The sequence below is a fragment of the Oryza sativa genome, chromosome 1, assembly GCF_034140825.1.
Source record: "Oryza sativa Japonica Group chromosome 1, ASM3414082v1".
NCBI lineage: Eukaryota > Viridiplantae > Streptophyta > Magnoliopsida > Poales > Poaceae > Oryza > Oryza sativa.
The window spans coordinates 34643230-34656499 of record NC_089035.1 but is presented as its reverse complement, the minus strand read 5'-3'; the positions used below and the strand labels follow the sequence as shown (position 1 = coordinate 34656499).

The 13270-nt window shown below is 45.3% G+C and overlaps 1 protein-coding gene across 1 annotated transcript; it reads left to right on the top strand.

Annotated features, from left to right (window-relative positions):
• Window positions 1–4316: 4316 nt before the first annotated feature.
• On the top strand, window positions 4317–6588 carry LOC4327536 (WAT1-related protein At5g07050). The gene is made up of 5 exons (XM_015766981.3): window positions 4317–4659; window positions 4759–4821; window positions 5101–5217; window positions 5328–5754; window positions 5855–6588. The coding sequence occupies exons 1-5, from the start codon at window positions 4460–4462 to the stop codon at window positions 6242–6244; spliced, it is 1197 nt and encodes a 398-aa protein (XP_015622467.1). The 5' UTR covers window positions 4317–4459; the 3' UTR covers window positions 6245–6588.
• Window positions 6589–13270: the final 6682 nt, after the last annotated feature.

Here is a 13270-nt window from a genome sequence, read left to right as displayed (position 1 = left end):
GCCCGCGTGGCTGCCACGTAGGCGCCACCTCGGCCGCGACCGGATCGGCTGACCCGGCCAGCCGCTCCCTCCGTTTTTCCCCCCGTGCGGATGGTCCGCGGTGAGCCGTGAGGCTGCGCGTGGGCCCCCGGCACCGCATCCCCCGCGAACCGCGCGCGTGCACCGCGTCTCCCTCCCCGAACCCTAGCGCGTGCCGCGTGCTCGCTCCGCACGGTGAGCCGAGTCGCCGACAAGCGGGTCCCACCTGGGACCACGCGGGATGGACCCGGTCCACCGGCTCCCTCTCTCCTCCCCCCCCCCCCACCCCCGCGCGCGCCTTGGGCCGCCTTTTGGGCCGGCCAGCCCATTTAGCTCGGCCGAGCCGCCCCTTTTCTCTCGGGCCGCGCCCTCGCCGCTCGAGGGAAGTCTAATTTTCCCTCTCCTTCATTTCCTCTCTTTTCTTTTTCAAAAAGGATTTAATTAAATCCTTTTCCTTTAGACCAAAAATCCAATAATCTTAGAAATTCAATATCTTCCCAACCGTAAATCCGTTTGACTCCGTTCAACTTCCAAAATTCCTCAAATCTCGAGATCTATCTAATGGCACGCTTAGAGGTCATTAATAGGGCTTTATTTTCGCCGTTTGTTGAGTTGTCCCGTTTTGTGTGTAGTTTCGGAGCCCGAAGACCCGCAGTGCGAGGATTTTGAGGATCAAGCTCAAGATCTCAAGCAAGGCAAGCCACCTTTGAACATCTTGAGCCTATATTTGAACTTAATTATGTTGCCTGAAAAATATTATGCATTGATAGGATCACACTTAATCTGCTTGTCCCGTCTACAAGGCAGATTGGCGGACCTACCTATTTGTTGCATTTGATCCTTCCTCTGTTAATTGTTATACCATGTTTCCTTGTAACCACCTAGTCGCGCCTCGGAAATCGTGCACTCTGCACGAGTATCGACGGTCGCCTTCAAACTTAAAATCTGAGTAACTTCTTGGGTAAAACTTGGGTTTTACAAAAGACTTGGAAAACCCGACACCTGGGTCGGTGCTTGTGAACTAAATGAATTTCCAAAACCGCGGACCGGGGAACGTACCGGGTGTACGGTTTCCCGCTCTTGCACTTAAGGACCGTTTCCTTGGAATTTCATCCGAACATAAGACAAGTACGACCACATGGGTGGAATGGGACGCTCCTGGCTGAGTAACTAGCTTATCAGGGGAGCCTTGATGCCGAGAGACATGTGGATTCGCCGGGGTGGTGTCGGGGAGGACCCCTAGGCTTCCTGGCACAGTATGGTCTGGGACCTAACCTGTTGTTGGTCTGGGACCCCTCTCGTCGGCATATGGTAAACCTGTGTCGGCTTTCGAAATGCCTTGTCATGAAAGCTTGGAGGTCTCCCGACGTGGCTGATCCCCACGGGCTGGGTGATCCGGGTTAGTAATGTCGTGTGGGTAAAGTGTACCCCCTCTGCAGAGGTTAACAAACTGTTCGAACAGCCGTGCCCACGGTCATGGGCGAATGTGAGGTGATTCCTAGCGTAGTTTTGTTTGACTACTGCCTTGTGAAATTGCTGTTGTGGAAAGGGGATCGATGTTTGGAAAATCTGCAGCTGATGGGATCAGCTAGGCCCGGGTGGCCGTTTGAAGGTTGTTGGCCCGGGTGGCCGTTTAAAAGTTGTTGGCCAAGGTGGCCGTTTGAAAGTTGTTGGCCGGGTGCCAACCTTGAATCAATTCGAAAGACTGATACATTGCACATACTCCGACCGGACGAGACGCACTGTCTCATCCGTGTCGTTTGAGAAGCACTCACTTAGTTGATTTCAGAAAAGAGTTCAAATAAAAATCAATTGCAAAAAAAAAAAAAAAACAACAGCCTTTCCTTGAAGCCTGCATTAAACACTTATTTCCCATGGCTTGCTGAGTACTCCTGTACTCACCCTTGCTCTATATAAATAATCCCCCCCAGTTGCTGAAGAAGATGAAGCGGATCCCGCTGACGAGGAGTTCTTCCAGGAGCAAGCCGGCTACGATGAGTTTTAGGGTTTCGGCCTAGTTCCCAAGTCGCGCCTATGATGTTTGGTCCAAGTCTTGGCTTCCGCTTCCCTTTTGTAATGCAGTTGTGAGCTCGGGATCTGTCCGCAGCCCAACATGACTGAACTCCTACTCTATAATAAAGAGACCTCTGTTGCTATGATATTCTGTCTTCCTGTGATACCAGCACTGTTTCCTGGGACTGGTATCGATTAACAGGTTAATTTGGAGCGTCACGGGCTAGTTCCGGTCGGGACTAGTTCGGGGCGTGACACCCACCATGTCTCATGGGTAGTTTAGCTCAACTAGTACATGTAATTAGTAATCCCTCCATATAATTAGTATTTTTGTTGTTATTAGATGATGAAATATGAATAGTACTTTACTCATGACTTATGTTTTTAATTTTTTTAAAAAAATTTTCAAATAAGATGGACGGTTAAAGTTGGACGTGAAAAATCATAGCTGCACTTAAAATGGGACAGAGGGAGGATAGATGTACAACTGTAAATCTTTCATGTAACCTAACCAAAAGCAAATAAGTAGCCCCTTTCATTCATAGAGACATCCAGTTCTTCTAAGCAACAAGTAACAAACTTCTTTCTAAATTGCCTTTTATCTCGTTCTTCTTACTAAAATTTTTTTGAAAGAGCAAAAGACAAAGGGAGAACGGTAAGCAACTAGAATACTACTCCCTCCGTTTCACAATGTAAGACTTTCTAGCATTGCCCACACACGTATAGATGTTAATGAATCTAAACACATACATATGTCTAGATTCATTAACATCTAAATGAATGTGAGCAATGCTAGAAAGTCTTATATTGTGGAACAGAGGAAGTATGTGTAAGACTTTCTAGCATTGTCCATATTCATATGGATGCTAATGAATCTATATATATAATAATGTTTAGATTCATTACCATCTATATGAATATGGACAATGCTAGAAAAACTTACATTGTGAAACGGATGGAGTAATAGCTAGCTACTATATGAGAACTTATACGAGTTGATTTGAGGCATGCAGGGATAACACCTAACCAGACAGCCATCAAAATCAGATGCTAAAATACGGGCCATCATAGATCGCACTCGGGTCTCCTCGTGGGGTTTGCGTTTGGAGACGTAGCTTTCCGCAGCCGCTTGCACTGCATCTGCATGCACCGTGTGTGTATATTTATATTCTTTTCTTTTCTTTTCTTTTCTTTTCTTGTGGCGACGGTTGCGTTTGTAGATTATAATGCAAGGAGATAGTGTTGTACACGAATTCAGCATAAGAACTGGCCTCCTGAAAAAAAAATTATATATGTAATGCTCTACTTTAGTAGCCTGAGAGTGACATGTCCTTGAGAATGGCACAGCGATTTTTTTCTTCAGAACCCATTCCCCCCTTTTGTTGGATGGAATTTGCATCCTTGAAAAAAAAATATAGATATCTTATCCCTCAATACTTCCTCTATGGATAGGCAATGAACATATCTGCAATTAAATTTAGATGCAATGGAAATCTGACAGCAAGCAAAACAATACATGTCAGAAAAGCTGACTCAACACTAGTACAACTGACCTGAACTATGGTAGCATTTCAGCAAAATAGAGCAATTTTATCACTTTGACTACTGAAACAAAAGTAATTTCCATAGCCTATCAAGGTTTCAGTGGGTCTTACGAGTTCACATCTTCAAAGTTTCCTGAACAATATCATCCTCTCAAACTTCTCATCCATAGCCAAAGTGCCAAGGAAGTTCAAGCGTGCTTGTCGGCTAGCCACAAGATCCCATGAATATCTCTGACCGTCGCAAGATTTAGGCTGCATGATACTGCATGCAGTGGTTAATTTATAACATCAAGAGACATCTGATGATTTCTCTGCCTCCCAATGCATATGCATACATGCCAGATATGACCAAAATTTGACGGTTCGCCGCTTCGTCTCTGACGCTTGAGGCAGCATGCTGCAGAACTATCCCCAACCGAAGCAGCATATTTCAGGTCTCTCTGTTCTTCAGGTGGAGATGGTCTCTCTCTTCACTCGTGTTGCTTCAGGAGAGCCCATCAGGTTCACTTCATCAGATGAAGCTGATGGCGTCCTCTAGCTGACAGGTGGGCCCATACAGCCACCAAAGAAGGGTGTGGGTCCCACCTACCTACGTCTGCACAATTGTTGCACACGCAGATCCAGCACGGATGGGGGCCACAGCACAGTACGCAGAGCCTACCACCGGGAAATAACCGAAATGCCATTGCCGCGTGCATCCTATAAATACGGCGGTGAAGCCTGCACATCTCTTTCAACTCAAGGCCAGTGTCTTTGCTCCTTGAGTTCTGCACTAGCTAGCTAGTGTGTAACACACCTACTAGCTAGGAAGCTACCCGTCTCTGCTAACCACCAAGCTCGAGCAAATTAAGCAAGTGACACAGTTCAGAACACCAGCATTCGCCATGGCCTCCTCCCCCTGCGGCGGCTTCCTCGAGAAGGCCAAGCCCTACTTCGCCATGATCTGCCTGCAGTTCGGCTACGCCGGCATGAACGTGATCACCAAGGTCTCCCTCAACCACGGCATGAGCCACTACGTGCTCGTCGTCTACCGCCACGCCTTCGCCACCATCTCCATCGCACCCTTCGCCCTCCTCCTCGAGAGGTAATAATTTCATGCACAAATTAACGGAGCAATATTGCAGTAACTGATGTTGCATTGTAACTGACGATGGTGTTGGTGTTTGATCAATGGAAATGGCAGGAAGGTGAGGCCCAAGATGACGTGGTCGGTGTTCCTCCAGATCTTCGTCCTGGCACTGCTCGGGTTAGTGCACTGATCGATTGATGATCATCTCTCCCGTCTTTTCGGTGTACCCAACTTAATAATTTCTTTAAGAAGAGAACACGCTTAAGTGGACATTCCAATATACCAAGATGCTATTCTTTTCTCAAGAAAAGGAGCATAAAGCTTTATGTAGCCTGTACTATTACGACAAAAAAAAACTGCCGGCTTTTTCAGAAATGGTACTGGTACTACCGTACTAGCTAGCATGCATGCAAGAACTGTCAGTTTAACCTCATGCATGCATGTCCGTCATTACAGGCCTGTGATCGATCAGAACTTCTACTACGCCGGCCTCAAGTTCACCGGGCCAACCTTCGCATGCGCCATGAGCAACATCCTCCCCGCCATGACCTTCGTGATGGCCGTAATCTTCAGGTAGATTATATATATCTTCTGAAAAATGAAACTGAGATGAACATTAAGCAGACTAGCAGATCAAGTCAGTTTGGAGCAAGCATTTGACATTGCTGTGTATAATTCGACAGGATGGAGAAGGTTGACCTGAAGAAGGTGAGGTGCCAGGCGAAGGTGGCCGGGACGCTGGTGACGGTGGCCGGCGCGATGATGATGACGCTGTACAAGGGCCCGCTGATGCAGATGGCGTGGACGAGCCACGTGCAGGCGCCGCACGGCCACGGCGCGGAGGCGCCCGCCGCCGCCGCCGCCGTCGACCCGTCGGGCAGGGAGTGGTTCCTCGGCTCGCTGTTCGTCATCATCGCCACCCTCGCCTGGGCCTCGCTCTTCATCCTGCAGGCGCACACCCTCAAGAAGTACTCGGCGCCGCTCTCCCTCACCACGCTCATCTGCTTCGTCGGCACCCTCCAGGCCATCGTCGTCACCTTCGCCATGGAGCACCGCCCCTCCGTCTGGGCCATCGGCTTCGACATGAACCTCCTCGCCGCCGCTTACGCCGTGCGTATCCATCACCATATGTGCACACTGTACTCGTCGTCGTGTCAAATGCTGAATGATCGAGCTAGCTAACGTCTCTCTGCTGTGATTTTGTTTTCAGGGCATCGTGACGTCGAGCATCGCGTACTACGTGCAGGGGCTGGTGATCCAGAAGACAGGGCCGGTGTTCGCATCGGCGTTCAGTCCGCTGATGATGATCATCGTGGCCGGCATGGGCTCCTTCATCCTCGCCGAGAAGATATACCTCGGCGGCGTCCTCGGCGCCGTCCTGATCGTGGTCGGGCTCTACTCCGTGCTCTGGGGCAAGCACAAGGAGACCCAGGAGCAGGACGCGGCCATGATGGAGCTTCCAGTGGCCTCTAAGGGAAACGACGCCGAGTTCACCGCCGCCACCGTTGTTGGAGACGACGACGACGCGGCGGACTGCAAGAAAGCAAATGGAGTGAAAAAGTCGTCATCCTCCAACGAGCAAGGAGCTAGTGCAGTTTGACGCAGCTGGCTGCAGCATGCAGGCACAATGCACAATGATTCCAAGTGTTTTGCTGCATCAGTCGATCGTGGTGGAGAGGTTTTGTCCAAATGCTAATTAACTGTCTTCTCATGTGAGGGCGTACGTGTGACGGAAACGTTTGTGTTACTGACGTTGCATGCATTATTACTTATTAGGGCCCGGTGATTATTGAGAACGGGTGGAGTGGAATAATTTTGTTCTATGTGCTTTTCGTTTTGTCCCTTCCTGTAACCTGGATTCCTTACTCCAGCTACCCCTGAATCATCAGTTCTCCTTCTGTTTTTGATCGGAAGTAATTAAGAGCGTGTTGTGTTTTGGCCTTCCATATATTTTCCTCCTGCTCGATCTGTGCGTGTTCGAGGATGATATGAGAATTTAATCTCAAGTGTTTTTTTAATCTCAAGTGTTTTCTCACCCCCCCCCCCCCCTACTCTGAACTTTGGGACAGAAAATGTGTCTCTGTCGACCTCTCTGACATGATGAAATGGAATTCTCCGTATCATAATTCTGGAAAACAGCAGTAAAGTGGATCGATCGATCAATATGTATGGTTGAATCAAAAGTCATGTGCATATATTTTTATTACTGTTCAACGTCGAGTGATATGCTTATATAAGTACACGAAGGCGTTCCACTCATCTAATAATTTCTCTGTCGACATCTCTAAGGTCATTCTTGGTGTACTTATGAAATGCATTATGCAAAAGCTAGAATTGCGTCATCGAAAGTTGTGGTTCATGGATTTGGATTCAGACTCCACTTGCAAGGCACTATGTACATGTAGTGCACCCTGCTTACTTACAAGTCCTAGCAAATTAAAACTGCTTTGTGGCGAGAAAAATGAACCAGAACTTTGTGATATTTCAGCTCCACGTATAGTTGACTGACAGGACATCTCGTGCATTAACTTGCGACGACTGATTGATGCGATGAAACTAGAATCTCTCACTTTTTTTTTAGGAAAAAAAAAAGATGATGAAACTAGAATCCACAAGCATCTGTTGGGGCACTTGTCGCAATAGCACTTACTGCCGGACGTGCATGCAGAATCGGTAAGCCGTTAATTTGTCACCATAAGAGAGGAAAACAATTACAGGATCTGAATGTTCATATAGTTTCAACACTTTGAGCTTTTGGTCCGAGGCAAATTATGTGCACATGTAGCCGCTGATATATTAGATGCATGGTAACCAAAAGTGTAAGATACTCATGGTACTATCAGATTCACAACCTTAATGTGAAAATATTTAACAAAACAAAATACTAGAGGATATTCAAAAATATGGTCTTTCTTGGTAGACAACGGCACCAAAACGCGGCTTGGACAGAGGTCACTCTAAAAGCATATTTTATTATTTCAAAGGATATTTTGAAAGATAATCATTTAAAAAAACTATGGGTCTGTTCACTTTTATGCTATTTTCAACCATACTATTTTTTAATAAAATTGCTAAAAAAATATCTACGTTTAGTTTGTTGCCAAATTTAGTCAATACATAATAAATCATGCTAAAATTTTAGCAATATTACTATCTTGCCAAAATTTTAGCATTACCATAACTTGGTAAGGTTTATTTTAGCTATAATCTGAACAGGCCTTATAATACCACTGCCTATACCCGTGTGAATTGGTTAGGTGTAGTTTGAACCTGACCTATATTCCCATTGGCTCTATCTACCTCTCTGTTCCCTCACTCTTAAACCGTAGCAAGCCGATGGCGATGGCAGAAAGTGGTGGCTAGCAACGACGGCAATGAGAGGCTTTCTCCCCCAAACCCAGAAAACAATTATCGGTGATCCTATATATATCATAGCACATACAGTATAATACTTTAATTTTAAGCTAATAATATACTCTCTCCGTTTTAGATTATAAGACGTTTTGACTTTGATCAAAGTCAAACTATTTCAAGTTTGACTAGATTTATAGACAAATATATATAAACTTAGTCAAACTTAAAAGCAATTTGACTTTGACCAAAGTCAAAACGTCTTATAACTTGAAACGGAGGTAGTAGTTGATAAAGGCTAAAACAACAAAAATTTAAAAAAAACTTGAAATTTATGGACGGACAACGTCCTGCTAGGATCAACTGGTAAACACAAAATTTTGGAAATTTAGGTTTGAAATTGTGCTACGGGGTAATAACTGTTTTGTATAAGTAGTGGTCCTTGAAATTGTTTGCTAGTAACTGTAGTGTTTGCTTAGTTATTTGCTCATACGATAGTACCAGTTGACAAGTTCAAATTAACCAAGATATGTATACGATGGTGGTGCTATATAAATCAGATCCACGAAGAATTTATACTCTAGGCAAAATATTGTCTTTTGTAGGTGATCTTTCTCAGTTCTCACAGCAAGTTGGTGCACATTATATCCTCTGACGGGAGTCCAAAAAATACTCTGATATGAGCAAGGGTGACCAGTTGTAGAAGCCCATATCGGAGATCTATTTCATATCACTCATTAAATTGTTCATTGTTGTGCCACTTGGATGTAGTGCTTAATTTGAAACGGCACAAGAATATATTGCGTTATGCGTTTTACTTTCAGAGGCGATGCCTTTAACCGCATACAAACAAAGTTTTGGTGCAACTCCCATCAATTAATTCCTTAATGCGGAAAACCGCATGTCAACTTTTTCTTTGCAACCACTAATCAAGTTGAGTAATCACCTCCATATCTCTCAGTGGAAGCATCATTAGCAGAGAGAGTGTGTGTGTGACCAAGTTACCTTCACGGAAACAACTTTGCAAGCTGCACATTTGCAGAGTTAGGATAAACTAAACGGTTTCGTGCGCCATCGTTTCTCCACATATCGCTTTGGCCATTACAGATAGAGCAAATAAAATTGCATCCTTTTTTGTTGGCCACCGGGAGCTTTCTTTTCACCAAACCTGAAACTCTCTGGTGTAATGCTGCTGTAACACTTTCTCCTTACCCAACTTGAAGTGAGCGTAACCTGACCAATATAGGAGCTAGTCGATTCCTACAAGAGCCAAGCAATTGCAGGCGTCGCTCTCTCTCATGGAAATTGCGAAAGGCCACATTGGCTATACGAGAGATGGATCGACTCAACCAGAAAAGAAAAGAGAGAATACGTAACGTGTTTGGTGCCTTTTTGGTATGTTTGTTTATCATAGATGCAACACAACAGGGGCACAGTTGCTGCTAGCTGCTGCCGTTGTTGCCGAAGCCTCCACACACCCACATTGGCAAGTGGTTTGCATAACGTTTCCCTACTCGGATAGCACTGACCGATCAGTGAGCTTCTTTTTGCGTAGAATAAATTGTGGAGTTTGTGGGAATGAGCTACGTATGCAGAAAGGAAAAGGATCTGGAGAAGGCTAGACCTTTTCCGGATTCATTGACTCTGCTTGATTTGCTCTGCTTGCTAATTAAGTAGTTAAGTTGGGTTTGCAGATGAAAGTTTAGGGGTTTGTTATTAAATAATAAAAAGAAAGATATAGGTGTATGTAATAATATATGCGCTAGCTAGTCGGCAAAGTTATAAAGTATGGTTCACCATGTACTAATGAGCATATATGCAGAACCAAAAAAATATGTGCGGAGCCAATGTGTACTGAACAAAATGGAAACTAGCCATTGCCTGGAGCCAACGTTTGGCGATCAATAATGTAATGTTTAAGATCCTCTAATCATTATTCCTTCTGTCCCATAATAAAAATATCTAGTACCGAATATAACAAATACTAATATAACAAAATAACGAATCCGGACAGACTGCAGAGTAGACATTATGATGTAAATCTTCGCTTCCGAAACAGTATAGGCTGTTTGTTGAACGGAAGAGTCCAACCTGTAGTATACTGCTACAAGCTCAGCAGCACAAGCCGCGAGTCCGCAAAAATGGTAAAGGTCCGAGAAGGAAACAAGGTTAAAGTAGTAACGATAACGGGTTTACATTTCCAATGGACGGCTCGATCCCAACCCTTGTTTTTTTGCCAAATTTTCAAAAATTCTTATCAAATTCATTCAATTTTACTGTTTCAATTTTGAATTTCTCAAAAATATTTTGAAAATCGCCTCGAAAGCTCATTTTGTTTTTACCAAATTTTCATAAATTATTATCAATTTTCAGTCAAATCTACTGTTTCAACTTGAATTTCTCCAAAATCACCCCGAAATCTGATTTTGTCCTGCATGAAAACCTCCAATTTTGCTGTTTTCAACTAGTTTTTGTCGGAAACGTGAACCTGGTCAAGTCCGACATATTGTAGCCGTGAGTTGTGATGTGATGTTGCGCAGCCCAAATGTACAATCACGATGACTCGATTGACCAAGTAGCCGAGAGGTAATAAATGGGCTGAATCCCAACTCGAAAAGACTCTATCAAAGGTTAATTGGATCGATGGATCATAAATATGTCATTTTCGATAAATGTCACTACTATTAACGATATCGGCTACATGCCACTATAATTTAGGAAGCTCCGTTACGTTTTTCATTAAATGTACAAAATTTATAGAGTAAAAAATATACAAAATTTATATGAAAGACGCTGAACTCGCCATAATCCCAAATCACAATGGAAAACACGTCCATCTCTGCCTATCGCGCACGTACGACCGGCTCCCGCCTGCTTGGCTCGCCCAACTCTGCTCTGCTCGGTGGTTGCACTACCTCCGGTGGGTCGTGTCGCGATGTCACCACCGGAGACAGACAGGCGGCCGGGTTTCCTGACTCGCGTCAGCGTCGGGTGGCACTGTGGCAGCGGCAGGGACGTGGGTGCGCCGCGGCCGCGGGCAGCTTGCTTTCCGGGGGAATTATTGCCCCGCACGGTCGGCTCCTGCCGGGGCAGCGCGCCAGTGGCTGCCAATGACGACGACGACGATGATGATGCGCCGGGCCGGGGCGCCTGCACAGTGGAGCGCACCACCGTTGGTGAACGCGTGAATAGTGGCAGAACAGCAAGCTATCGCGGTAGGATGCTATGCTACTCGCATCAGATCAGCATCAGATGTTGTTCTAGTAGTTCTCTGGTAGGTGTGTGATGTGACGATGTGTTGTTGGCCAAGCTGGGCAATAGCTTTGGCCCGAGACAGTGCCCTGCACTGGTGCAGTGCTAACTCCAAAGCTCTTCCAACTTCCCGGGTGACGCATGAGCACTACTACGAGCATCTCCATCTTCATGTGCTCATGTGATAGCCCCCACCCTATACATATGGTTAGGACGTTAGGTTTCATGTACCAATGGTATCGGAACTGTCACAAATTCGTTGCTGATTGATTACGATGGCTATGCGGCATATCACCGCAGATTTGCCTTCTATATAGCACAGTACAACACCAAGATCGGTTTTGGAGCTCGAATATATGTGGGCTCCGGCATATCACCGCGTATTTGCCTTATAACACAGTATCGGAACTCATGTGAATTCATGTACCAATGGTATTGGAACTGCCGCACACTCGTTGCTGATTGATTACGATGGCATGTGCGGTATATCACCGCATATTTGCCTTCTAGTAGCACAGTAGGACACCAAGATCGATCTTGCAGCTCGAATATATGTGGACTCCGGCCTAGGGGCGTCCTCTCCTCTCAGTATCTTTCGAGTAAAAACTACATGCTACTAGTTGAGTTGATGCCAGTGCATGTGTTTGTGTTTTTTTAAGAAACAGTTCATGTGTTTGTTAGTATGTGATGTTCTAAACCAACGTGTATATTAGCGGATCACTGAATCCGTTCTCTGTCTCTCTCACAATAGTAGAGGCGTGAGATAATAGAACACCCTCATACTTCCCTTTGCACTCAAGAATATTACAGAACACACACACATATTATAGAATTCTCTCTTCACTATGGATATGATTTCGAGTATAAACCAGCCATAAATGTCTCACCCTGCCCTTCTATATATAGGGGTCCTAAGAGAAGATAAATCTTATCTCTACTCTGGTTTAGGTTAGTCCACAAGAAAGAAATTTATCTCTCAAAGATAATATTCTCCCATAACACTCCGCCTTGGACCTATTCGCGACCAAACTCATGTCTCGTCAGAACTCCTACCATTCCCAACGGGAAAAAGCGTCAGGAGAAAAAGTACATAGTTGTCGCTCATGCATAGCACTATGTTACCTCGTTAAGAAAGGCTAGACGAACTCAACGACGACAACCGAGGCCCCGACAACAGCGACCAAATTACATCCGACCATGTCATCTCGGCGGTGATCAATCCAGTAGCAAGCGGCTGACGACCCATCATCCTCCCACCATGGCTCGACTGCTGCATCGATTGGAGGTAAACGGTGGCGCGGCGGCTCGCTTCGGTATCAACTCCAGTGGCAATGACCACATGGGTTTGGGGGCTTTCTCCGGGACGGTGGTTTCCTGACGCAAGGCCGACGGCATGCCCAACAACGATGCTGAACGACGGCCGACATGTCTCCAAGTCCGACTACGCAGACTGAGAATATGTTGCCGCGTTCCCGGCGTGGCGTCATAAGAGAGAAACATATAGATGTGAGGGAGGATGGGTGAGACATCGGTTCGGCCCATCCGAATTAAGCACATCTCCAGGCCAGAGTATCCCATCAATTTTAGTGATTTGTCTTACACAATTTTTTTTAGTCTTCATCAAATAAAACAAATGCATGTAGATCAAAACCAGGAAATTAATTTACCGCTAGATCAAGAGCATGATCAAATATACTGCTAGCAAAGCATCCATAACATGATAAAGAACGGAAAAAAAACACATAATCGATCTGCTCAACAAACAAAATCGCGTACCTTAATAGACACATGCACGATGCATCTATGAATTAGTAAATTAGTTTAAAAACTAATCTTACCAATTACCAAATGCACACGCTTAATGAAGCCCAATCACCAGGGATGTGTTTGTACGGTTGTTGGGTGATGCATGCTCTGGATTGGATTAAGAAACCAATCTGTACATCCTGGTGAATTTACATGCTCCTTGGTTGCATGGCCGCGTGCACAGGAACGTGCATGGCTCGGCCAGTGCCTGCATGTG